This window comes from Gossypium arboreum, chromosome 6, assembly GCF_025698485.1.
Source record: "Gossypium arboreum isolate Shixiya-1 chromosome 6, ASM2569848v2, whole genome shotgun sequence".
NCBI lineage: Eukaryota > Viridiplantae > Streptophyta > Magnoliopsida > Malvales > Malvaceae > Gossypium > Gossypium arboreum.
In genome coordinates this window covers 141,402,704-141,429,996 of record NC_069075.1, presented here as the reverse complement: position 1 = coordinate 141,429,996, position 27,293 = coordinate 141,402,704, and the positions used below count along the sequence as shown (strand labels likewise).

The window sequence follows — 27,293 nt, the reverse complement described above, 5'->3', positions numbered from 1 at the left end:
AGGGTGTCTATTATTGGAAATTTATCATTTTCTGGAGTGGATAAGCATGGTAATGCGATGGCTTTTGCGTTGGCGGCCGCTGGTCTGCAAAGGCAGAATATGTTCAAGGCTTGGTGGTGAATTTGTGCGTTTTTTCTTTCCTGGCTGATTGTAGGTGTATTGTTTGTGTTTTTTTATAGTTTATTTTGTGGGTGTGGAAGGGTGTTTTTGAGCAGTTTCTTAATAGTCTGGTAGCATGTTTTTGGATGGGTCTCGTTGAGTTTTGGGGGGTCTTGTGTGCTGTGTTGTTTCTGTGTTCTGGTTTCTGTTCACAGGCTGGTCTGGCATTATTTTGTGCTGCTTGTTTTTATTTCTCTTCAGCTTTGTTTGATGTGGATTTTGATCTAGCAAAAAAAAAAAAAAAAAAACGAAGGACAATCATTAAATCTATAACTGACATACATTTTTATTTGAGTAATTTGTACAAAATAATGAGCTGAATGGCATTACATGCAACAATTTTGAAAATAACAAAACTTGTTACTATTATTGTTACGTCAGAACTGAAATTTTAAAACAAAATAAAAACATGAAACGCAGGGGACAAACAACATCAAATGGGTGAAGAAACAACAGCCATGAACTCTTCATCTGATTCAAGAGCTTTCATTGAAGACAGTGGAAGGCAAATTTCCATGTCAATACTTCCTCCACCTTCAAGGCCCGGATACAGTGAAACTTTCCCATCAAACTTATTATCAAATCCACTTCGAACTGTAAGTGCTTTCCCTAACCCAAACTCGTTTCCATACGTATTGAACCTTGGCGAGCTTCCAATAAGCACACTTCGTGCATATAAATGTGTAAGACACTGGTAAACGAAAGGTGAACGAAGCCAATCATTGACGAAACCACGGATGGATTTGTCTGTGTGGTTAACCACGACTTGGTTCAATTTCCAAGCAGCCCAACCGAGACCATGTTCATGCAGTTCACCAGCTGTGGTCATTACTGTCTCGGTTTGAAATGAGTTCCCAAAGTAATTAGGGGATAATGGTGGTTCAAGTCTTGACCTATTGTTCATAGCCAACGTGCAAGCAGTGACAGTTTCACATGGAAAACGACGAGCCTTTGTTACGGACAGCCACACAAATGCAGATAAAGCCTGAAAGGAGGAGATTTCGGCGGTGTTAGATTCTACGTTAGCCTTTTTTTTGAGCTTTGCAATGGACTCGGCTGAGAAATGGAATATTCTCTCTAAAACATGGGGTGTTTCTAATCTGGTGATGAACTCATCTTGGTGACTGAAAGGAAGGGTAAGCAATGGGCCATTGTTACTCTCTGGACACCATCTCTCCAACACTGGGGGGCGTGAGATTTTTATATTATCTCCTTGGGCCTGAAATATTTCGGATAATGTGTTGATGAAATGGCAGAAGGTGGTTCCATCGGCAACAGCATGGTTCATGGAACAACCTATGAACACCCCATCTACCAGCTCAGTGACCTGAATCGATAACAAAGGCTTGGTGTGACCATCATAGTTGATTGCTCGATCATGGTCAAAGAACGATTGAACAACCAACGGAACATAAGTAGGGGAAACAATGTCGGACACGGACATATCAACAGCCGCATGTATAAATTTGGCTCCTGGGCTGTTGTTGCAATCGACAAATACGAGATGAGACTTTGGATTTTGTTCTATGTTTGTTGCAAGCCGACCTGCTAAGGGATAGAAATGAAGGAGGGCAATGGAAAGGGATTTCTTGAGCCTCCCCAAGACCTTGTTTATCATTTTTTGTTCACAATAATCCCCTGGTGGTGGTTTAGCAAAGAGAAGACCCCTTTGGATGTAGTGTACGGAAAGCATGACAATATCCCATGTTGTGAGATAAAATGGCTGTTTTGGTTGTTCGGAAACATCATGTGGTTTAACAAAACATTCTGAGATGATTCGAACTGTTGATGAATCCATTTCTTTTTTTGTTGTTGTTGCTGCTGCTCAAAAAGGAAAAGATAAATTCCTGACAAAACCAGTATCTTCCAATCAGATATCACACCTAAGAACTTTTTATTTTTGACAAAAGAAAGAAGAAAACAGAATATATAAACTTGAAGCTCTCATTGTCAGCCAAAGATAGTAATAAATTGGAGGAAAAAGAGAAGAAAAGTTGCAGGGAAGTGGATAGGAACATTTTCACATGCCGTTGCCCGCGTTGTTAGATACTCTCTTCTTTTACCTCATTTTGTGGAAAATAACTTATGAAAAACATTTTGCGCATCATTAATGTTTTTTTTAATGAAAAAACAACGAAAAATAATTTATAAGTGAATCGAAAGTGTAGAGAATTTTTATTGGTGTATAAGAAAATATTTATTTTTTTAGTTTTTCTAACTTCGCCTATAAATAGAGATCTTCGGCCACCCTTTTTATTATTGAATAAATTTGATTTTTTTTATTATATGTGTGAAGCATATTGTGAAAGTAACAATGATTTTTCTCTTATTATTTTTCTCTACGCCTAATTATCATGTTTTTAGGAGTTTTTCTTCTATGAGTTTCATAGGGTCTAAGTTCAATCATTATCATTTTAATACACAAGTTATTTAAAGGTTTCGTATGCTTATTCTATCCTATTTTTATTTATTTCAATTTCAATTTCTTTATTGCTTATTTATTTTATTTGAATCTGACTTCTTTATTTTCAGATTCAATTAATCTTATTTGGAGTCTTAAGTCTGAACTGGCATCACTAAAATTGATATTGGTAGAATAATTAAATTCAAGTATCAAATTTCGTTTTTATTTTCTTTCATTTCAATTTTTTTCTTTTAATTTCAAAATTCGAGGGTCATAAATTTTTTTGTTGCTAAATCTTGGAATTTTGTATAAAAAATGTTATTACCTACCGTTGATGTTTGCTTAATATGAAAATAATTAATGGAAGTGCTTGATTGCAGTGCTCACTATAGTTTGGCACAGTGAAAAAATTGTGCAAACAAAAACAAAGAACATCAAGAATTTATTTACACAGATCAGTTTTCCTACGTCTATGAAGCATAGCGTAGTGAGTAATTTCACTATCTTTAATCCACAATACAATAAGTGATTCATGCTCTATCACTTTTCAAGTATAGAGATCTCACATTTGTACTTAAAATGCTATACTCACCTCCAAATCCCCCTTGAGAACTTGGACAATAAACATTCAACGATGTTTACAATATAATTTGCAAACTCTCACAAAAACAATTCCACAATAAATAGATTAAAGTGTTTTCAATAAGCTCTCATTACAAAACCTAGATAAGTCTCAAAGCATATATCAATTTCAGCTTACTAACATAGAATCTAAGTGAATACAAAATAACCACTTGATAATAGCTATTACAATATCAACATTCAAAGCACAATTAATCAAAAATATGTTCTCCAAAATCAGCAACACAATCTCGATTGAATCTCCACAATCCCGGGGTTGAATTGATCTTCACTCGAATTCAATTCAATCTTTAAAGGCCAGTGATTGGTTTCTATAGATGAACCATAATATCTTCAATATAGTAGCACATTAATAGGTCCAAAAATTTTCTTTATTAAATTGTTAATCCAAATATTCCAAGGGTTGAATTGGTTCACTTGAATCCAATCTAATCTTCAAAAGTCAATGATTGGTTTCTATAGATGAACCATAGTGTCTTCAATATAACAACACACTAATAGGTTCAAAGATTTTCTTAATTAAATTATCAATCTAAATAAGATAAGTAATTAAATTGCCTTAGTGGCAACTTGCAGTGGGCACTGTCAAGTGCCACTCAGCTCTATTCTTGACATCTTATCTCAACAATCTCCCCTTCAGCAATTTATTGAATAAAATCAAACAATTTAAGAAGTAAAACATCGCAATCATCAATAGCTCCCCCTCAGCACAAATCTCACTCTACTAAACTTAGAACATAGCATAGTAATTTTAACTATCAATAATGTGTCTAGGATTTACACTAACAATAAAAAATATTAGATTATATCTAAGTAAGCAGCAAATAAGGTAAAGTGCAACAAGGTAAACATCCACCATATAATTCCATGTATCAGTTCTAATATCACAGAAGTACCAGCGTCACCTTATCAATATCATCATCTCAAGATTTTACAGACCAATCAAATATAAAAGTTCAAAAGAAATAAATCATCACAATAGCAAAATCAGGATCATCTTCAATATCAGAAACATCTTCAACAGATGTAATAGTTTCCTTGATAGCTTCAAAAGAACATATACTTCCCATATAGAACATAGACTTATAGTGGCAACCATAGAGGACCATCACTCAACATAGCTTCAACTTCCATCTACTTTTACTCCCTCTTTTTGTTCAACAAATTTGCCAATCAAAATGCCAAAGATCATTACTCTCTTGATTGAAACAAGGCTAAACAAATGTTCAAGAATCAGGAGTACAAGATTATTGGATTGAGTGAACAGTTGTGCAAGAATCACTTGCGTTGTAGATTATTTCTAAATGTTATCTCCCTATCACGAGTCTACTAAATGACTCTTATCTGAGCTCGCATTTTGGCAATTGTATGATTATGAGCCTCAATAGATTATGTCAAATAATCAATTATCTTTCTATTGAATTCTTCAATATTGCTCAAAGTGCTAGTAGGAGTAGGCACTTTAGCCTCCCCTACGATAGTTGTTGCTTGGTTTGTTTGATTAGCTCCCTCTTCAATTGCTTGCTTAGTTTTCTCTACAGTAACATGCTTACCCTCCAACCACTTTAGAGAAAACTTAAACTCTCAAGAACAGTTCTCTGACATCTTTCAGTAATTTTCATAATATCTGAATTTTGCAATGTTAGTACTTGAAAAATCAAAGATGAAAAAAGTAAGAGATCTCTAGTATTAACCTTCTTAGCATGACCAATTATATGATGGAATACCAATTGAGTCACATCAAACTCAATCATCTTCCCTGCCTTTTTTACCAACACTACAATCCTTGGAGTGAGAGAATTGTTTAATAATTTTTCGTATCATATTTATATATTTTTTTATATTTTTATAATTTTAGAATGAATCTAAATAAATAAGTGTTCAGACTATCTAGATTGATTGTGTATTTATTTAAAAATAATTTTTATTTTTGATGACATGAAACCCACATTAGCTATTGGGTGAAAATGCGATTTATTTTTTTTAAGGAAAAACGTGAAGGAAGAAAGTTTTTCAGCTTTCAATACAACCTATGTTGAGAAATAACATCCACTTCAATGATTATTGGATAAATCGTTTCATATCTGTAAAATCTATATATAAAAGGAACGTTCTTTACAAGATCTTAATTGGTGTGAAATTCGAATTTTTCAAATACCCAATGCAGAGTATGGGAATCACATTAGTTAATTATTAAAAGCATTTTATATTTTTTTCAAAGAAATTAATACATTAGAATTTTTTATTTTTTTATTAAAATTATTACTAAAGAGTATTTTATATTTTATTTTAATTCAATTCGACAATTAAGTCTATTTTGTACTTGAACTTGAAAAATATAAAATACGATGATGTAATATTTTGAGATTGTGCCACCATCATCCTTTGAATTTTTTTTAATAATTAGATTAGTGGTTGAATAGGTTAGACCACTGGTTCTCTATTCAACCAATTGATCCAGTTTGACTGTCAAACCGATAATAATTACATTATTCCATCTTTTAATATCAAATTATGTTGATAGTTTTTGTAATATATATAGTTAATTTATTTTAATTTAATTACTTTTAATTTTTATATTTTCTAAATTTTGAAATTTTAATCTCAATTCAAACTATAAAATTTATTAGCTTAGTGGTTTACTATTTGTAAGTTGGGGTGAGATCAAAATTTTAATTATGCTCTCTAAAATTTATTGTTATATTCCGCTGATAATATGTTTATTGCATTAAATTTTGGTGAAGATAGAATTTAACTTGACAAAATTAAGAACTATTATTTAGAGAGAATTAAAATTTCAAAATTAAAAGGAATAGACTAAAAATAATTAAATTAAGTATAAAGTTCAAATTCACAATTTCCACGTGAGATTTACAGTCTAATTTTGACAATTTTTTTTATGAATTGCTGGAAAGATACGAAATTATTCAATAATCATACATAAATATTGAATTGATAAAGCACATGCAGACAAGCAACAACCATAAAGCTCTAAAATTGTTATCAATTTCTCCTTTGTTACAGTAAAATGTATGTTTAGAACCGTACAAAAATCGACAAGTTGAATTAAAGTTCAGAGAAAAATCATTTGCAATTTCTTTATTCATTACCATAAAAACATGAAGATTAAAAAAAGAAAAACAGTGGGAGTTTTATCATTTTTCAATTTTGTAGCTTGTGGCAACTATTGGACTTGTAACAACATGTTTCTTTCCACTATCTTCCCATGTGAGATAACCAAATACCACAGCGTCAGCCAATTGTTTAGGACCTTCAATTCTCAGCTTGAAGCTTTTCTTCTCGTATTTTGTCTTGAAAACCAATGTATCTGGTTCCACTGTTACCTTAAGTCCAGTAAGCGGTGTCACATTTGCTCTGTAAGTCGACCTTTCATCTCCGACATTGGTCACGGTTCTTCGAAACTCCATCATGGTCGTCGAGTTCGGTTCCGCAAACCAATCGTTGAAAAATGCTATGAAAGAAGGGTAATTGAGATCGAGAGAAGGGTTGGAACAGTTGTTTGATGATGTTCTCGTGATGGTTTTGATTTGTTTTTGTGTGAAATTTAGTCCACAAAGAAGGTCGATGTAATCTTGCACCGTAGCATCGTATATAAGTCCGGGATTTAAAGCTTTGTTAGGATTGACATGTCCAGCTCCCATGGCTAAAGGATCGGCCGGTTGGAGATTTCTCCCTATGTCCTTTATTGGACTACCGGTGTTATCGATTTGATCGGATGTTGTCATCAAAGCCGATCGAATGGCGGCCGGGCTCCAATGAGGATAAACAGCTTTTAAAAGTGCTCCTATACCCGAAACATGGGGACATGCCATGGATGTTCCCCAGAGTAAATTGAATTTTGAGTACATAAGATCATCATTTACACTAGCCGCTTCAAGATTTGGAGGCCATGCAGCTAAGACTGAGTCACCAGGGGCCATAATATCAGGCTTTAATACTGATGGACAACTATAAGATGGACCTCGAGATGTATAGCTTGTGACTTTCGGTGATGGCTCAACACCAATGGTAGTTTTTTTAAACACAATGCTGGCTTTTGGGTCAGTGTTGGTTTTAATGAAATCCACAACGGTGGCACCATCTTTTTCTTGCAAGAAAATAGCTGGAAATGAGCTTTTGAGGTGATCATAAACGTCACTGCTATTCGATATGAAGACACCGGCGACGTTTCCAGCTAAATTGATGTTGTTAAATTGGTCGTTGAGTGAATCTTCCGTGTATGGATCTTGACACACGATGATCTTGTGCTTGATTGTTTCCAATTCAGTTGTGTCATCACATTTGTCTATGAAAACTATTGGGAATTCGGTTGATGACGAAAAATTCCCTGCATATTGAGCTAAGCCATTGACTGACACTTTGTTACCGAGGCTCAACGCCGCACTGCAGTCACGGTCCATGGTACCGGCCGCGACGGTTATGACCCAAGGTATTCCGTTGTTTAAAGTCTCTACATCTGGTCCATCATTGCCTGCAGATGTGGAAACGAAAATGTTCTTCTCAATGGCAGCAAATGTGGCAATTGCAACGGGGTCTTCGTATAACTCAACCTGGCTCCAGCTTAACGACAACGAAAGAACGTCGACACCATCAGTAATGGCTTGATCAATGGCTGCAATTACATCAGTGGTGTAAGATCCTTCTTCCCATATCGCTTTATACATGGCTACACGAGCCATTGGGGCTATTCCTCTAGCAGTCCCCGGTGCATAGCCGAAATACGATGCATCTTTCACATAAGTTCCAGCAGCAGTTGTGGACGTATGGGTACCATGTCCTTCAGTGTCTCGTGTGGAATTCATTGAGATGGTGATATTGGGTTTATGAGCAATGAGACCTTTATTGAAAAACCGAGCACCAATGAGCTTTTTGTTGCACATTGAGGAATTGAATTGCGTGCCACTTTCACATTCCCCTTTCCATCTTGATGGAACATCACTCATCCCATCATCATTAAAGCTTTCGCTTTCCGGCCAAACCCCGGTATCAATCACCCCGATGATGACGTCTTTGCCGAACCTCGACACCGGCCACACACCGGTACCAGAATTCAAGCCAAGAAATTTGAAAGAATGCGTGGTATCGACCTTCACAACTCTATCTTTAACCGATGAAACATACCCCGGTGTGTGTTTCAAGGACTCAAGCTCTGCAGGTGTGAGACTTGCACTAAAACCTTGAATAACATGGTTATAAGTATAGATAAGTTTAGAAAAAGGAATGGTTGGGTTGGATTCAGCTTTGGATTTGGCTGAAACAGATGAAAGAGTGGCCAAATACCACGTGTGCTGGTTAGAGAAAGCTTTGGGCATGGCAGAAATGTCCATATGGACAATATAATTGTCAGATTTTGCTAGTTTGATAAACACAAACAAGACACAAAAAGAAACCCACCGATAAACATACAGGTGTTTGGCAATATCAGCTGCCATGGTAATGAATTATGAGATATTTTTGCTTTTGAGGATTCTCATGAATTTGGCAAAAGCTTATATAGGGAATTGGTAAAGTTTGGGAACTAGAAATCTTTGCTATTAAGTAATTTCACTGTGTCTGACTGGGATCCAAGTAATTGGGTTTGGGATTCATCCATAATTAATCGGAATAAAATATAATTAAAACAAGTATATAGTGCCTGTGAAAAATAAAATAGAATAAAATAAATAAAAATAAAGAACACATAAATTTTACGTGGAAACCCTTTCGGGAAAAAAACCACGGGCAGAGGAGAAGAAAATTCACTATGTCGAAAAATTTTTACTCTAATACAAGAGGAATAGACTATGTCTATTTATAGGCTTGCAAAGCCATATTCTAGTAGGATTGAAACACCTTATCCTAATCAATATAAAATAGATGGAGTTTAATAAGGTTTAAAACCTTATTCTAAAATAAAATAAAAGAAGTCTAGTTCTATATGGATTTTACTTTTATTTTATTTTCCATCGTATTTTATTTAAATAAGAATTTGGGTCACTTAATTCTAACAATCTCCACCTTGACACAAATTCTCAATGAACAAGTTCTTCATCGCGAACTTTCAATAAACAAGTTCTTCACCTCTTCCAAAAACCCTTAAGGGTTTAACTTCAACAATGAACACCAACCAAGTCTAAGCAATGCTCAAACTTGGTTATAGGAAGTGACTTAGTCATCATATCTGCAGGACTTTCATGAGTGCTAATTTTGCTCACAACAATATCACCACGAGCAATAATATCACGAACAAAATGATACCGAATATCAATGTGTTTTGTTCTCTCATGAAACATTTGATCTTTTGTAAGAAAGATGGCACTCTGACTGTCACAAAATACTGTGCTGATTTGAAGGTCTTCATTGAGTTCACTAAATAGTCCTTCAACCAAATAGCTTCTTTACAAGCCTCAAGAATCGCCATGTACTCAACTTCATTGGTAGACAAAGCGATCGTAGTTTGCAAAGTGGCTTTCGAACTAATTGCACAACCTCCGATTGTAAAGACGTAACCTGTGAGAGATCTTCTTCTATCAAGGTCTCCAGCAAAATCAGCATCAACATACCCTATAACTCCATCTTTAGTTCTTCCAAACTGTAAGCAAACATTAGTAGTGCCTCGTAAGTATCTTAAAATCCACTGAACTGCTTTCCAATGTTCTTTACCAGGATTCGCCATGTATCTGCTAACTGCACTGACTGCATATGATAAATCGGGCGTGAACAAACCATAGCATACATGAGAGATCCTCTGCACTAGAGTATGGAACATGTGACATGTACTCAATCTCATTATCGATTGAGGAGATAAGGCCGATGAAAGTCTGAAATGGGTCGCTAAAGGAGTACTAACAGCTTAGCACTCTGCATATTGAACTCCGCAAAGAACTTTCTCAATGTACCCTTCCGACTTAGGTACAATTTACTTGCTTTTCTATCTCTGAGAATCTCCATACCAAGTATCTTCTTTGCTGGTCCTAAATCTTTCATCTCAAATTCTTCACTTAGTTGGGCTTTAACCTTTCTTATCTCTCTTTATCTTTTCTTTGCTATCAACATGTCATCAACATAAAGAAGTAGATACACAAAAGAACCATCACTTTTTTTCTTAAAGTAGACACAACTGTCAAAACTACTTCTTTTGAAATCATGAGAAGTCATAAAAGAATCAAACCTCTTGTATCACCGTCTTGGTGATCTGTTTCAAACCGTAAAGGGACTTTTTCACAAGCAAACATAGTCCTCTTTTTCGAGACTATAAAACCCTCCGGTTGTTGCATGTAAATATCTTCCTCAAGTTCTCCATGCAAAATGCGCTTTTACATCTAACCGCTCAAGCTCCAAATCATGCATGGCCACAATACCAAGCAAAGCTCGAATCGAACTATGCTTAACAACCGGAGAGAACACATCTGAAGTCCACTCGGAATTTGATCAGTAACCCTTTGCAACAAGCCTTGCTTTATATCCGGGTTCTTCAACTCCGGAGTCCCTTCTTTTTTTAAACACCCATTTACAACGAACGACCTTTTTACCTTTAGGAAGTTTTACAAGATCCCATGTTCTGCTTTTTGTGAAGTGATTCCATCTCCTCTTGCATAGCAAACATCCACTTTTACGAGTCTTCACAACTAATCGCCTCGAATAATTAAATGGCTCTTGATTCGCATCTATATCTTCACCACATTTAAAGCATAAGCAACTAGATCAACCTCGGCATACTTCTTTGGAGGTTTAATTTCTCTTCTTGTCCTGTTTTTGGCGATAGAGTATTGCGGTGAAGAAGCAACTCTATTCTCAATTTTATCTTGGCTTGAGGAGTTGATTCTCAGATTAATCGATGCTCCACCGCTTTTGGTTTTCTTTATTGGAAGAGTCTTTAAGAGATAAGTTAGGTAGCATAGCGCTTTCATCAAAACAACATCTCTGCTAATCACAACTTTTCTATTTTCAGACACCATAACTTATAGCCTTTTACACCACTTTATAACCAAGAAAACGCATTTAATGGATCTCGGTTCCAATTTTCCATTATCAACATGAGCATACGCAGACACCCAAAATCTTTAAATCGAATAATTAGCAGGATTACCGGACCATACCTCTTGTGGAGTCTTTTTCTCAATGGCAACGGATGGAGATCGGTTGATCAAAAACATGCAGAGAGGTCGTCGCCCAAAATGACTTCGTAAGTTGGCATTTGACAACATACATCGAACTTTCTCCATGATCGTTCGTTCATTCGCTCGCAACACCGCTTTTCTTTGGGAGTATGACGAATCGTCAAGTGTCTCATGATCCTTCGACTTGCACAATCTATTAAACTCATCGAACGTAACTCTAAGCCATTGTGCATGCGGAGGTATTTTATCTGCTTTCCCATCTGCTTTTCAATCATAATTTTCCAAGACTTAAATGTGGAAAACACATCGCTTTTCGCTTGGGAAGAACGCCCAAACTTTTCGGAAAAATCATCAATAAAGGTTAGCATATAATTAGCTCCACCTCTCGAAGGCACTCGACGGCCCCACGATCGAATGGATATACTCCAACGTTTCCTTCGTGTTATGGATTCCTCTAGTGAATCGAACTCTCTTTGCTTCCCAAAACACAAGGCTCACAGAAATTCAGTTTGCAAATTCCTTGCCCATTAAGAAGTCCTCTTTGCTTAATTACGCCATGCCATTCTCACTCATATGCCCTAGGCGCATATGCCAAAGTTTAGTAATATCATCATCGACAAGGAAGAGGAAGCGACAATTGCATCACCAATATGATAGAACCACAGAAAACATATAACTTGGCAATCTTTCTTTGCCCTTTCATCACAACAAGGGACCCTTTGGAAATCTTTAAAACCTCACTTTCACCGTGTATCTGCACCTTTTGAATCAAGAGTACTCAACGAAATTAAATTTCTTTTCAATTCGAACATGCCGCACGTCACTAAGTGTTCGACAACTCCATCAAACATCTTAACTTTAATTGTTCCAACACCGCGATTTTACATGAAGCATTATTTCCCATCAAAACAACACCTTCAGATCTTCGTTTCATAAGTTGTAAACCAATCCCGATTGGGACTCATGTGGAAGGTGCAGCTGAATCAAGTATCCACTCCTCGCTTACTTTAGAATCATTGATGAAGCAACTAGAAGTTCACCATCGCAGTAGTCTTCTACAACATCAGCTTCACCGAAATTTTCTGGTTGTTTTCCCTTTTGATTCGCAGCCTCCTTTTAATCTTATTTTGTAGCTTATAGCACTCAGATTTAATGTGCCCTTTCTTCTTGCGAAGTTGCAAGTTTTACCTCTGCTTGAAGATTTCGATCTACCCTTAGATTTACCACGAGGATTCCGTTCTGTGTTCTACCACGATCATCATCAACATTCCATCTTGTCTCCCACGAACAATGAGACCCTCTCCACGAGAGTTGGGTTTAACCACAAGATGCTTCATCTTATCATACGAGGTTAAAGAATCATAAACCTCATCAAGCTGTGAGAGACTCATGCTATATAAAATCGTGTCTCTAAAGGTTGAATAAGACGGGCAACGAACAAAGTAGAATCAACCCTAGATCTTCCTTATCATCTTGAACCTCCATGGCCTCCAAGTTTGAGAGAATTTCTTTAAACACTGTTAAGTGTTCGTGTACTGACGCACCTTCCTCCAAACGATGAGCATAAAGACGCCGCTTCATATGCAACTTGCTTGTTAGAGTTTTCGACATACATATTTGTTCTAGCCTCTTCCATAATGCAATGCGGTTTTCTCTTTCATCACATCCTGCAAAATTTCGTTGGACAAATGCGATGTAATTGTGTTAATGCCTTTCGATCCTTACGCTTCTTCTCTTCATCTCATTAATGTCGAAGGCATCTTATCTATCCTAGCAGGGCATCCTTTAGATCCATCTGCAAGAACGCTTGCATCTTAATTTGCCACAACGCAAATCTGGTGTTGCGATCCAACAATGAATTTCATACTTCAAAGACGCCATTACCGTGATCGAGATGAATAACCCTAAGCTCGATACCAATTTGTGAAAAATAAAATAGAATAAAATAAATAAAAATAAAGAACACATAAATTTTACGTGGAAACCCTTTCGGAAAAAAACCACAGGCGGAGGAGAAGAAAATTCACTATGTCGAAAAATTTTTACTCTAATACAAGAGGAATAGACTATGTCTATTTATAGGCTTGCAAAGCCATATTCTAGTAGGATTGAAACACCTTATCTAATCAATATAAAATAGATGGAGTTTAATAAGGTTTAAAACCTTATTCTAAAATAAAATAAAAGAAGTCTAGTTCTATATGGATTTTACTTTTATTTTATTTTCCATCGTATTTTATTTAAATAAGAATTTGGGTCACTTAATTCTAACAGTGCCGATTTAATTTAGACGATTTGATTTCATCCTCTAATATCCTTCCTTTTGTTAAAAGATTAGAGGGTAGTGGAGAAGGAATGGGGCATCCTATTTTGCTTCCATAAGGACCACATAGCACTATTAAAGGATACGAAAATAAAGAAGAGGTTGAGGTGAATTTTTCGCCTATCTATTGTGACATTACATCTCCAAGACATAACCTTTAAAATTTAAATTCTAAATTTACTATTCTTTTATACAATTCATACACTCTTGATAAAAAACAAATTACTATTATATACACATTACAATCACATAATATGTAGGACTTATCATAACTAATAGATCAAACATTGAAATTCAACCTCAAATTTAATTGTGAATAATATTTTAATTATGTTTTGATAATTTCTAGTTCTAAATACAACCCTAATAATGATAAGATAATAAAAAAACACCAATGATTATGGTACCTAAATAAAAGATAAAAGGACACCAATGATTGTAGGTCATAGAGCCCCCACCATGATCAAGTTCAACGAAACAAATCCTATATCACTCAAGCAGATATTGGCTTGTTTCCATGAAAAAGACGTGGAAAATTTATAGGATTATCGAGAGAGAAAATCTTATAAGTGACGATGGATTGTCTTTTATCTAAATTTTATTGTTTCTAAAATCATTTTGGTGTTACTTGTTTTAAAATTTTGAAGTCTCGCAATTATATTAAATGTTAACTAAATTTAGGAGTAAAGTTAGAATTTTTTAGAGGAATTAAAATTAAATTATAATTTTATGATAATAAAATTATAATTTTATCATTTTAATATTTTATAATTTTATAATTTTAAATAATTAAATCAAATTTTTATCATTTTTAAGAGGTTACAATGTAATTTCAACTTTATTAAGGGCCGAGGCAACTAACTAAGCCCCTAACTAAACTCAATATTAAATTGAATCAAATTAAAAAAAAAATCTCTTACAACTCAAATTTGAAATTTTATATAACAAATATCAAATTTTATAGTGAATAATTTGATTAAGTCTAAATCACTTCATGATATCCTGTTTTGTTGATAGGTTTACTTCGTACATCTGATTTCATGACCCTCATTTTCAAATCAAAGGACAAAATACTTGAAATACAATCTAAAATACGATAAAAAGAAAAGGGGCTACAAATGATGAGGCCACCCTAACAAGATTGTTAGTTGCTCTATTTACAGTCCGTCGAGTCCACTGGAAAGACACATGTCAAAACAAACTCAGAAAGATAATCAGTGTGCAAATTCAAAGCATTTATAACATCTAAGCAATATGACTCTAGAATAATATAGCCTTTCCGCAGGTCCTTGAGCCACGATAACGCTTCTATTGGAACCCACCATTCTTTGAAAAGTCAAATGGGGTGGGCACCGAAAGTAGAAAGTAATATTGGTTGGCAAGTTGGGTTAAAAGTTGGCATGGGATAATTGCAATTTTGGTCCCTAATTGTATAGGGACATTGCAAGTTGATCCTTGAACCTCAACTATAAATAGGCCTAACCATTTCTTACTTTCTTCATCCCATAATTGCCATTCTCTACTTAAGGCATTATTCTCTCTCTATTTGTAAATTTCACTTGTAATTTTGGAGTGAAATATATTTGGTAGTGCTCGAGGGGCGTAGGCAAAATTTCTTTGAACCTCGTTAAAATTCGGTGTTCTTTATTATTTGTTTTGCATATTTTGTGAATGTGATTGTAGTGATTTATTGTGCTATTAAATTACGATAGAGGATATTCGCTAGGAAAGACTTGGTATTTAAGTGATCTTCGTGATCTACCTCTCTTTCTGGAATTGAACTTGGTGTGATTTTTCAAGACAATAATTTTACTCTTTCACACTCTTCCGCGCAACAATTGGTACGAGAGCAGATTCGTACTTGGGGAATACGACCGTTTACTTGTACTATTCACGATATCTGATTACTATTCACGATATCGGCACTATTTACGAATACTGATCTGCTTCACGATATCGTGAGTTGGGATTGAGGAGAAAAATGGCAGCAGCATCGTCATCAGCAAGGACTACTGTGACAAATGCAAAATTTGAAGTAGAGAAATTTGACGGTACCAATAATTTTGGTATGTGGCAATGTGAGATCCTGGATGTCTTATGTCAGCAAGAGCTAGATATAGCCCTTGAAGAAAAACCTGACAAGATGGATGACAAGGAGTGGGCCAAGATCAATAGACAGACGTGTGGTACAATCCGCCTATGTTTGGCCAAAGAGCAGAAGTACTCTGTCATGAGGGAGACATCAGCGAAGAAGTTATGGGATACACTGGAAGAAAAGTTTCTAACGAAAAGTCTTGAAAATAGGCTTTATATGAAAAAGAAACTTTATCGATTCACGTATGCACCCGGTATGTCGATGAATGACCATGTGAACTCATTCAATAAAATTTTAGCAGACTTGCTAAATTTGGATGAGAAATTTGAAGATGAAGACAAGGCATTATTGTTGTTGAATTCCCTTCCTGATGAATATGATCATCTTACCACCACATTGCTTCATGGGAAGGACACGATCACATTTGATACGATCAGTAGTCGTTGTATAGATCTAAGACTCGAAAGAAAGATAAAAGAGATCACGAGATACAACCGCAAAGTCTTAACAAGAAGAGGTCGTTCACACAAAGAAAAATCTGGTAGAAGGGAAAGTCCAAAGGAGACCCGCCAAAGATGAATGTGCCTTTTGCCGTGAAAGAGGGCATTGGAAAAAGAATTGTCCTAAGCTACAAAAGGGCAAGGCTATTTCTAATGCATGTGTAGTGAGCATGATGAGGAGTCGACTTTAGCTTGGTTGGCATGGCAATGGCATGTCAAACGGATGAGTGGATTTTGGATTCGAATGTACTTACCATATGTGTCCTAATAAGGACCGGTTTTCTAGTCTTAAAGAGCTAGAAGGTGGAATTGTTCTTATGGGCAATGATAGTGCTTGTAAGACAATGGGAGTGGATACAGTCCAATTGAAGAATCACGACGGCTCAATCCAAGTCTTGACAGATGTTCTCTACGTACCTAGCTCAAGAAAATCTCATCTCATTAGGGGCCCTAGAATCTAAAGGGCTCACAATCACTTTGAGAGATGGATTACTAAAAGTAGTAGTGGGCAATTGACGGTGATGAAAGGCACAAGAAGAAATAACTTGTACTTTTTAAATGGAAGTACAGTTATTGGATCAACATCAACAATTTCTACAAAAATGTAGATTCAGAGGCTACCAGATTATGGCATATGCGATTGGGACATCTTGGTGAAAAAGCTTTGCAGACATTGGCGAAGCAAGGCTTGTTGAAAGGTGCAAATTCTTGCAAAATGGAATTCGTGAACATTGTGTTCGGGCAAGCGAAGAGGGTAAAATTTGGTCCAAAGAATTCACAATACGAAAGGAATTCGGACTACGTTCACGATGATGTGGGGACCTACCAAAGTAGCTTCTTTGGGAGGTATGCACTATTTTGTTACTTTTGTTGATGATTATTCAAGAAAAGTATGGGTGTATCTAATGAAAAGAAAAAGTGAAGTTTTGGATGCATTTCTGAAATGGAAGAAGATGGTGGAGACTCAGACTGGTCGAAAGGTCAAACGACTTCGATCAGATAATGGTACTGAGTACAAAAACGATCCATTTCTACAAGTATGCCAAGATGAGGGCATTGTGCGACACTTCACTGTTCGGGATACACCACAGCAGAATGGGGTGGCAGAACGCATGAATCGAACTATACTGGAGAAAGTTCGATGTATGTTGTCCAATGCTGGATTGGACAAAGAATTTTGGGCTGAGGCAGTTACATATGCGTGCCATCTAATTAACCGTTTGCCATCAGCTGCAATAAATGGAAAAACTCCTATGGAGATGTGGATGTAAATCACTCGATTATGATTCTTTACATGTATTTGGTTCCACTGCATATTATCATGTAAAAGAATCTAAGTTAGACCCAAGAGCAAAGAAAGCATTATTCTTGGGTATAACTGATGGAGTAAAAGGATACCGTCTCTGGTGTCCTAATACAAGGAAAATTATTTTCATGAGATGTGACTTTTGATGAATCAACCATGTTGAAGTACAAGGATTCACAAAAGGATGACAAAACCAGAGTACTTTGCAGCAGTGGAGCTTGAAAAGGTTAACGATGATCCACTAATATTGGAGGGACAAATGATGAAGAGGTTCCTACCCAAGAACCTCTACAGCAACAAGATTCAATTGCATATAGAAGGCCAAGAAGAGAGATTCGTAAGCCTGCTCGCTTTGATGATATAGTGGCCTATGCACTTCCAATTACAGATGATGATGTTCCTTCTACTTACACAGAAGCAGTAAGTAACCCTGATGGTGTAAAGTGGAAGCAAGCAATGAATGAAGAAATGCAGTCTCTTCATAAAAATAAGACCTGGGAGTTGGTGACACTACCCAAGGGAAAGAAGGCAATTGGATGCAAATGGGTATATGCAAAGAAGGAAGGATTTCCTGATAAAATTGAAATTCGATACAAGGCTAGATTGGTAGCAAAGGGTTACGCTCAGAAAGAAGGAATAGATTACAATGAAGTGTTTTCTCCAGTTGTGAAGCATTCGTCTATTCGGATTTTGCTAGCCTTGGTTGCGCAATATGATCTTGAACTAGTTCACTTGATGTGAAGACCGCGTTTTACACGGTGATTTGGAAGAGGAAATCTATATGACTCAAAGGATGGATTCAAGGTTCTGGGAAAGAAAATTGGGTTTGCAAACCGACAAAGTCGCTTTATGGATTGAAGCAATCTCCGAGGCGATGGTACAAGCGATTTGATCGAGTTCATGAAAGGGCAAAGGTACACAAGAAGTAAATTTGATCATTGCGTGTATTTTGAAGCTACAAGAAGAAACTTTCATATACTTGCTCTTATATGTTGATGATATGCTAATAGCATCTAAGAGCAAAGTTGAGATTGAAAGATTGAAGACTCAACTCAATCTCGAGTTTGAGATGAAAGATCTAGGAGAAGCTAAAAGATTCTCGGCATGGAAATATGGAGAGATAGAGCTCATAATAGAGTTAGCTTGTCTCGAAGCGATTTGAAAAAGGTACTACTGAGGTTTGGCATGAACGAAGCGGACAAAACACCGTAAGTACCCGTTGGCTTCTCATTTCAAGCTTTCGCACAACTATCTCCTTCAACGAATACGGAACGAGAATACATGTTGCAAGTTCCGTATTCTAATACATGGGTAGCTTGATGTATGCAATGGTGTGTACAAGACCCGACATTTCACAGTGCGTTAGTATAGTGAGCGGTATATGCATAATCTCGAAAAGGACATTGGCAAGTCGTGAAATGGATTCTACGGTATATTCGAAGACCGTGGATGTTGGATTACTGTTCAAGCGAGATAATACACTTGGTAAAGGTGTTATTGGATACGTTGATTCGACTATGCGGTGATTTGGACAAGCGAAGATCAACCACCGGTTATGTGTTTACACTTGCTGGAGGACCAATAAGTTGAAGTCTACACTACGATCTCAGATTGCATTGTCAACCACGTGTTTAGTACATGGCATAATGAGAGGTCGTAAAGGAGGCTATTTGGTTACAAGGTATGGCTAAAACCTTGGGGTTGGTTCAGGAGCATATTAACGTGTATTGTGATAGTCAAACTGCTATTCATTTAGCAAAGAATCAAGTCTATCATGCACGTACAAAACATATCGACGTACGATTCCATTTTGTGCGGGAAATTATTGAAGAGGGGAAAATTTGTCTTCAGAAGATCAAGACTGCAGATAATCCCGCAGATATGATGACCAAGGTGGTAACAGCAACCAAGTTCAAACATTGTTTGAACTTGATTAATATCCTGCAAGTTTAACAGTTGAAGAAGGCACTATCAAGTATTGTTGTCAAAAGCAGAAAGAATTGTGTGAAGATAAGATTATCCTAATCAAATCTTCAAGGTGGAGATTATTGGAACCCACCATTCTTTGAAAAGTCAAATGGGGTGGGCACCGAAAGTAGAAAGTAATATTGGTTGGCAAGTTGGGTTAAAAGTTGGCATGGGATAATTGCAATTTTGGTCCCTAATTGTATAGGGACATTGCAAGTTGATCCTTGAACCTCAACTATAAATAGGCCTAACCATTTCTTACTTTCTTCATCCCATAATTGCCATTCTCTACTTAAGGCATTATTCTCTCTCTATTTGTAAATTTCACTTGTAATTTTGGAGTGAAATATATTTGGTAGTGCCCGAGGGGCGTAGGCAAAATTTGTTTGAACCTCGTTAAAATTCGTGTTCTTTATTATTTGTTTTGCATATTTTGTGAATGTGATTGTAGTGATTTATTGTGCTATTAAATTACGATAGAGGGATATTCTGGCTAGGAAAGACTTGGTATTTAAGTGATCTTCGTGATCTACCTCTCTTTCCTGGGAATTGAACTTGGTGTGTTTTTTCAGTACAATAATTTTACTCTTTCACACGCTTCCGCGCAACAGCTTCCTTGATAGATATAGCCTCTGCAATACGAGGCTCGACCAAGTACTCAATCTGACACTGCATCCCATGTATAATCACCCCATGATCATCACGCAACAGCGCCGCTAAACCCATGTTTCAAGTCTCGTGAAAACATATCGTCTCTGTATTACACTTCAACCAACCAGCAGCCGGTCTCGACCAATGCTTCACAACAACAGCTCGAGCCAGCGGACCAGATACGATACATTCAATTGTTCGTTGTGCTACCCTCTATTCTTCCAAATATCGATCAGCAAAGGCTGCAACCTGTGAAGCAGTAGATTGTTCATTTTTCCAACAAAATCGATTCCGTAAGAACCACAAGGTAGACAACAAAGTAAGTGCCCTCTCCATCAGGGCAGACCCAGCGTGTGTCAAAAAGTGCTCAATAAGGGCAGTAACAGAAGTGTGTTGGATCAAAATATCAGCATAGTGCCACACCTCAACAGCTCGATGGCATTCAAGATAAACATAATGGATCAACAGTACAACCTTCTGCAATAAGCGGGGCTTACACGGGAGGAAATTCCATTTAATATTGAAAACTTGTAGTTGAAATTTATTAATGGTTAAGGAGGTGGATTTCAAATTTATTAATAACTGTGCATAGAATTCTATTCCATTTTACTTTTATATTTTAGAATCGACTAAGAATTTTTTTTTGAGAATTGCATTGATAACGTATGATTAAATGAAAGAGCATGTACTAATAACTACTTTTTCAAGGTTGAAATTAGAAAAATATTTTAGGATCAAAATTAAATTGTATATTTTATTATAGTAAAAATATATTTTTTTATTTTTCTATTTATATTTTTAAAATTTTTAAAGAATTAGATCAAAATTTTTTATTTTTAGGGGCAAAACTAATTTAAATTTTTATAAATTTTAATAGGAACTAAATAAAAATATTCTATTTTAGGTCCCGGTCCCTGGCTACATTCTGAACTTTTTTCAAAGAAACTAACAAGAAAAAATCAAGCGAAAGATAAGAGAATTTGTATTTTCTTTGTTTGATTATTTACAAGGCTCTATTTACAAGCCCCTTTCATTCAATTAATACAAATAATAGTAAATGAAGACTTATTCCCACGAATTAATGGGAGTTTTGTCTCATAAATTGATTGGAGTTTTTTTATGGAGTTTTGGACATACACAATTAATTAATAGGATTTATAACACATGGATAATTGTAGTCATATTTAATGTCGTATAATGAGCATTGTTCCTCACATTCTTTTTTATATTGAAAAAACCTCCCTTTTTTTCTACTTTTATAACTTTCCTTTGATGGGATATGACAATAAAGAAAACCAACATGGCAATTGTGTATTCGTGGGTCACTCGTGGCAATCTTTTCATCAATCTTTTCATCATTAGGGTTCGTTCCACAACAAATCATGTGAGCCCATGTTGGAAAAATATATGCTCAACGAATGCCTCTTCTTTGTTTTCTGTTTTACTTTTCCTGTTTGTCGGTGGTAAGGCTTTGATAGATATTTTTGCTACTTCATATAGTTTAAAGGGATACTTGTATAAAATATTCTCTAATTGAATTTACAAAATATGTTATTGTATTAATGGTTTCTTTTCGTTATGCTAGCAATCAATTTAGTTAACGAGTTTGAAATTTGCTTAGAGCATATTTAAAGTACATGGATTAGACTTAAAGTCATTAATTGCTTGAATTGTTTAAGCTGAATGGAGGTGTTTGGTTTCAATGGCTACTATAGTTTTGATTTATGCAGTTTAGCTTCCCTACATTTGCAAAAGAGTTTATTTACGTAGTTTGGTTTTCCTACATTTGCATAGCCTAACTAAATGAGTAGTTCCACTATTTTTAATTCACAATACAACAAATGAATCACACCCTATCATTCCCCAAGTATAGAGACCTCACATTTGTGTATAAAGACTACAGCACTCACCTCTAAATTCTCCCCTTAAGAATTTAGACTATAAACACAACTTGTTTACACTTCAATTGCACTCACAAATATGTTCCTCAATGAATAGATAGATGCTCTCAATATTTTGTAAATAAACCTCTATAAGTCTATCAAATCTATAGACGTTCGAGACTTGTTAATATACTAGAGATCAACTACAATTCAATCTCTGTTAAATAATAATATACAATATATTAATAAAGTCCAATGTAAAGTAAAATTCTTGGAGATATGTCTTTAATGTAGTCCAGTTCCAATCTTTATATTTCAAAGGATTTGATTGTTTGCTCCAATTCGATCAAATCTTCAATGATTTGTTGCTCCACAAGATGGATCTTCAAATATGGGCCAACACACATCCACAAAATCATTTAAGTCAGGTCCCAAGTGATTTGGTTGAAAAGTTTTCCAACTCCAAATAAGAAAAATTATGTTGTTTGTCAAAGTGCCTGACTGCAGTGGCCACTTCTGCTAGCACTTCGACATCTACTTCAAAAACACTTGCCTCAACAATAAAACCTCTATCAAGGTTGATCAAACCTTCCATATTTATGACACAAATCCATCTTCACAAAGTAAGCTTTACTCCATCATGATTTGCCTAAATCTCATCAAATTGATTGTCCTAAATATAAGGATACAAAAGATCATAAAGTCACTCCATATATTCTTGGATTGCATATCGTAGTATACAAGGTAAGTAGATCACATAAGAACTCTTTAAAAGTAAATTTACTTATTCAATCTCTTGTCTAATGGTAAACATGAGATTGGTTGCACAAAATCCTTTCAAAGAGACAATCAAATCATCAAAATATTTTGGTTAAGCATGCCAACAAATAAGACAAATTGTGTGATTGGCGCAATGTTAACCGAAGTGAGCACTTCCATCAACCACTTTCAAAACTTGCCTTAACAATCTTCCCTTTGGCATTTTTAACCAAAAACCATGTAGTGAATTCTTCAAGTAAGAAATGCAACACGAGCATCAGCAACAAGAAGTTAAAACTCCCCCTCAAACTCAACTTATTCTCTCCCTGTTTTTGGACAAAAATCCAATAAAACTATTGGAACCCACCATTCTTTGAAAAGTCAAATGGGGTGGGCACCGAATGAAGAAAGTAAGAAATGGTTAGGCCTATTTATAGTTGAGGTTCAAGGATCAACTTGCAATGTCCTATACAATTAGGGACCAAAATTACAATTATCCATGCCAACTTTTAACTTGCCAACCAATATTACTTTCTACTTTGGTGCCACCCATTTGATTTTCAAGAATGGTGAGTTCAATAATCTCCACCTTGAAGATTTGATTATCCTAATCTTATCTTCAAGGTGGAGATTATTGGAACCCACCATTCTTTGAAAAGTCAAATGGGGTGGGCACCGAAAGTAGAAAGTAATATTGGTTGGCAAGTTGGGTTAAAAGTTGGCATGGGATAATTGCAATTTTGGTCCCTAATTGTATAGGGACATTGCAAGTTGATCCTTGAACCTCAACTATAAATAGGCCTAACCATTTCTTACTTTCTTCATCCCATAATTGCCATTCTCTACTTAAGGCATTATTCTCTCTCTCTATTTGTAAATTTCACTTGTAATTTTTGGAGTGAAATATATTTGGTAGTGCCCGAGGACGTAGGCAAAATTTGCTGAACCTCGTTAAAATTCTGGTGTTCTTTATTATTTGTTTTGCATATTTTGTGAATGTGATTGTAGTGATTTATTGTGCTATTAAATTACGATAGAGGATATTCGCTAGGAAAGACTTGGTATTTAAGTGATCTTCGTGATCTACCTCTCTTTCCTGGGAATTGAACTTGGTGTGATTTTTCAGTACAATAATTTTACTCTTTCACACGCTTCCGCGCAACAAAAACTTTGGGCAATTGCAATTGAAGAAGCATCTTCATAAACTGAAGTTTTATCAATCATACAAAGCAATAACATGTAGACAGCGTCATGAACAAACAAAACAAATAATAACAAGCATGGAAAAGAAAAACTCCCCTTAGTAATACCATCAACACACTCCCTCAATAAATATAAATTTTAATGTATATTCAATAGTAATATTTATTAAAAATTTCATAAATAAATAAATAAATACATTCAAAAAAATCTAGACGGTCTATTGTATATTTAACACTAGTACTTAGTAGATGTTAATGTATCAATACATGCATTATAATGTCATGGAAAGTATACTCACAAAGATTGAAGAAGAGAGATGAAGATTGCATAATATTTAAAAGATAATAGCTAGAAGAAAATGACAGTGTTCATGGAAAGAAGCTGAATAAACTTACTCTACTTGCTCTGGTCTGCTATATATACACGATATTCAGCCTCTCCCACCTTTGCTATTATTATTCACTCATACATTGCATTGTTCCATCATATCCAAATAGCCTTTTTGCCTTGTTTCATCATCTCAACTCTGCCTTTTTCCAGCCTCTCACGCATGCACGAAAAAGTTGTATTTTTCAGTCTTCATGTACTTCCCTTAACTGTTTTATGCAGGCGTGCTTTCCTTCATTGATACATACAGGCACGCTAGGTACATTAACTAAAGTCGGCACTTTGGGGGACCGACTTCACCTCTCTTCTCTGCACTAATTTCTTTTATGGATTTTCATTGTATTATCTTTCTTTTTGATATTTTGACTATTCGCAATGTTTTATATGGATTAGTTTTGTGCAATTGTCAACGTTCAACCAAATTTCTTTAATAATATCCAAATGTTGGATTTAATATTTATATTTTAATTTGATCAATTCTAGTTTTTAAAATTTTGAATTGATTAATTTTAGTTTTCATGCTTTTTAAATTTTTTTCCATTAAATTGGGTTATTAGTCTTGTGTTATATCTAAGTTATTGTTTTAGTTCTTATTCTCCAATTAGATCCTTCTTAGTCTTTATATTTTTCAAATTTTAAAATTTTAATCTTAACCTAAACTGTATTCATAATTGACTTTCTTTTATAAGTAATAGGTAAAAATAATAAGCTGAGAAAATATTAAATATATGATCATATATTTATCATATCAAAATTTAAAAATAACAAACATTAACTTAACGATTTCGGTAACATTAAACATAAAACAGGGGTTTAACCAAAGCAAAAACATGAAACACGGAATAAACAACATCAAATGGGTGCAGAAACAGCAGCCATGATCTCTTCATCTGATTCAAAGCTAGCATTCATTGAAAATAGTGGAAGGCAAATCTCGATGTCAACACTCCCTTCTCCTTCACGGCCTGGATACGGTGAAATTTTACCATCAAACTTTTTCCATGTCCACTTCGAAGCGTAAGTGCTTTCCCTAACCCAAACTCGTTTCCATACATATTGAACCTCGGCGAGCTTCCAATAATCACACTTCGTGGATATAAAATTGGCGAACTCTGGTAAGCGAAAGGTGATTGAAGCCAATCATTGACAAAACCACGCACTGATTCGTCTGTATTGTTAACCACGGCTTGGTTCAATTTCCAAGCAAACCGAGATCATGTTCAAGCAGTTCACCAGCTGTGGTCATTGCTGTTACGGTTTGAAACGAGTTCCCAAAGTAATTAGGGGATAATGGTGGTTCAAGTCTTGACCTATTGTTAATAGCCGATGTGCAACGAGTAACAATCTCACATGGTAAACGACGAGCTCTTGTTATGGACCGCCATACAAATGCAGATAAAGACTGAAAGGAGGAGATTTTGGTGGTGTTAGATTCTGTGTTAGCCTTTTCTTTGAGCTTTGCAATGGACTCGGCTCAGAAATGGAATATTCTCTCTAAAACATGGGCTGTTTCAAATCTGGTGATGAACTCATCTTGGTGAGTGAAAGGAAGGGTAAGCAATGGGCCATTATTACCCTCTGGAAACCATCTCTCCAACACGGGGGAGCTTGAGATTTTTATACTAGTGTCTCCTTGTGCTTGAAATATTTCAGACAATGTGTTGAAGAAATGCCAAAAAGTGATTCGATCGGCAATAGCATGGTTCATAGAACAACCTATGAAGACCCCATCTATCAACTCGGTGACCTAAATCGATAACAAAGGCCTGGTATGACCTTTATAGTTGATTGCTCGATCATGGTCAAAGAACGATTGAACAACCAACGGAACATAAGTAGGGGAAACAATGTCGGACACCGACATATCAACAGCGGCATGTATAAGTTTGGCTCCAGGGCTGTTGTTGCAATCGACACAGACGAAATGAGACTTTGGGTTTTGTTCTATTTTTGTTGCAATGCGACCTGCTAAGGGATACAAGTGAACGGGGCGATGGAAAGGGATCGCTTAAGCCTCACCAAGACATTGTTGATCAAGTTTTGTTCACAATAATCCCCTGGTGCTGGTTTGGTAAAAAGAAGACCCTTTTGGATGTAGCGTACGGAAAGCATGACAAGATCCCATGTTGAGAGATAAAAGGCTGTTTTGATTCTTCAGAAACATGTTGTGGTGTAACAAAACATTCTGAGATGATTCGAACTGTTGATGAATCCATTTCTTTCTTTTGGTTGCTCAAAAATGCAAAACTGAAAGTTTAGCTGGTATATAAAAGTGTTAAAGATGAGCAATACTGGTTAATCAGCACTAAATATTTCACGATGAGCAATTATTACATTATCATAAATTGAAGAAAAAAGAAAAGAGAAGTTGCAAATATTGAAGACAAACCTGAACAAATAGAGATTGAGACAAACCTTAAGCTCTCAAGTCCCAAGCTTTTTTCGAAGATTAAAAAAAAAATGATGAATGACAGTAGGCAGATCGAAAGTGAGGTGTGTTTTTTTTTTTCCCATATTTCTGGCTTGTATGCATAGGATGATAAATATCCACTGCAGGGAGAAATATAAGCTAGAACATGATCCGTGTCAGTTAAAGTGGAATCTCAAGGTAAGCAATGGAAAACGAGATGTTTGTAAATCTTGATTGTTTACAATTTTGTACATTTGGTGTTTAAAAAATGAGGAATCAACTGAAGCCAAGTGGTTTGAAACTGCAAAATCAAGTTGCAGTAAAGTTGAAACTTAATGCTAATATGGTATTTATGTTCAGTATGGTAGTTTTGGTTGGATACTTGATGCTAGTATTGCTCAATTTGAGGGCTAAAAGTATTCTGATCCTTGGCAGCTATGTTACTTGAATTTGGGTAGAGTGTCGAAAACAGGTATGTTCAAT

General features: G+C 35.6%; 2 protein-coding genes and 1 pseudogene across 2 annotated transcripts; all 3 read right to left on the bottom strand.

The window, feature by feature from the left end:
• Positions 1-532: 532 nt before the first annotated feature.
• On the bottom strand, positions 533-2,037 carry LOC108484874 (uncharacterized acetyltransferase At3g50280-like). The gene has a single exon (XM_017788762.2). The coding sequence runs from the start codon at positions 1,955-1,957 to the stop codon at positions 593-595; it is 1,365 nt and encodes a 454-aa protein (XP_017644251.1). The 5' UTR covers positions 1,958-2,037; the 3' UTR covers positions 533-592.
• A 4,234-nt stretch (positions 2,038-6,271) lies between these two features.
• Positions 6,272-8,709, bottom strand: LOC108484692 (subtilisin-like protease SBT3). Its single transcript, XM_017788574.2, has one exon. The coding sequence runs from the start codon at positions 8,656-8,658 to the stop codon at positions 6,361-6,363; it is 2,298 nt and encodes a 765-aa protein (XP_017644063.1). The 5' UTR covers positions 8,659-8,709; the 3' UTR covers positions 6,272-6,360.
• Positions 8,710-25,118: 16,409 nt separating this feature from the next.
• Positions 25,119-26,765, bottom strand: LOC108484872 (uncharacterized acetyltransferase At3g50280-like; annotated as a pseudogene).
• Positions 26,766-27,293: the final 528 nt, after the last annotated feature.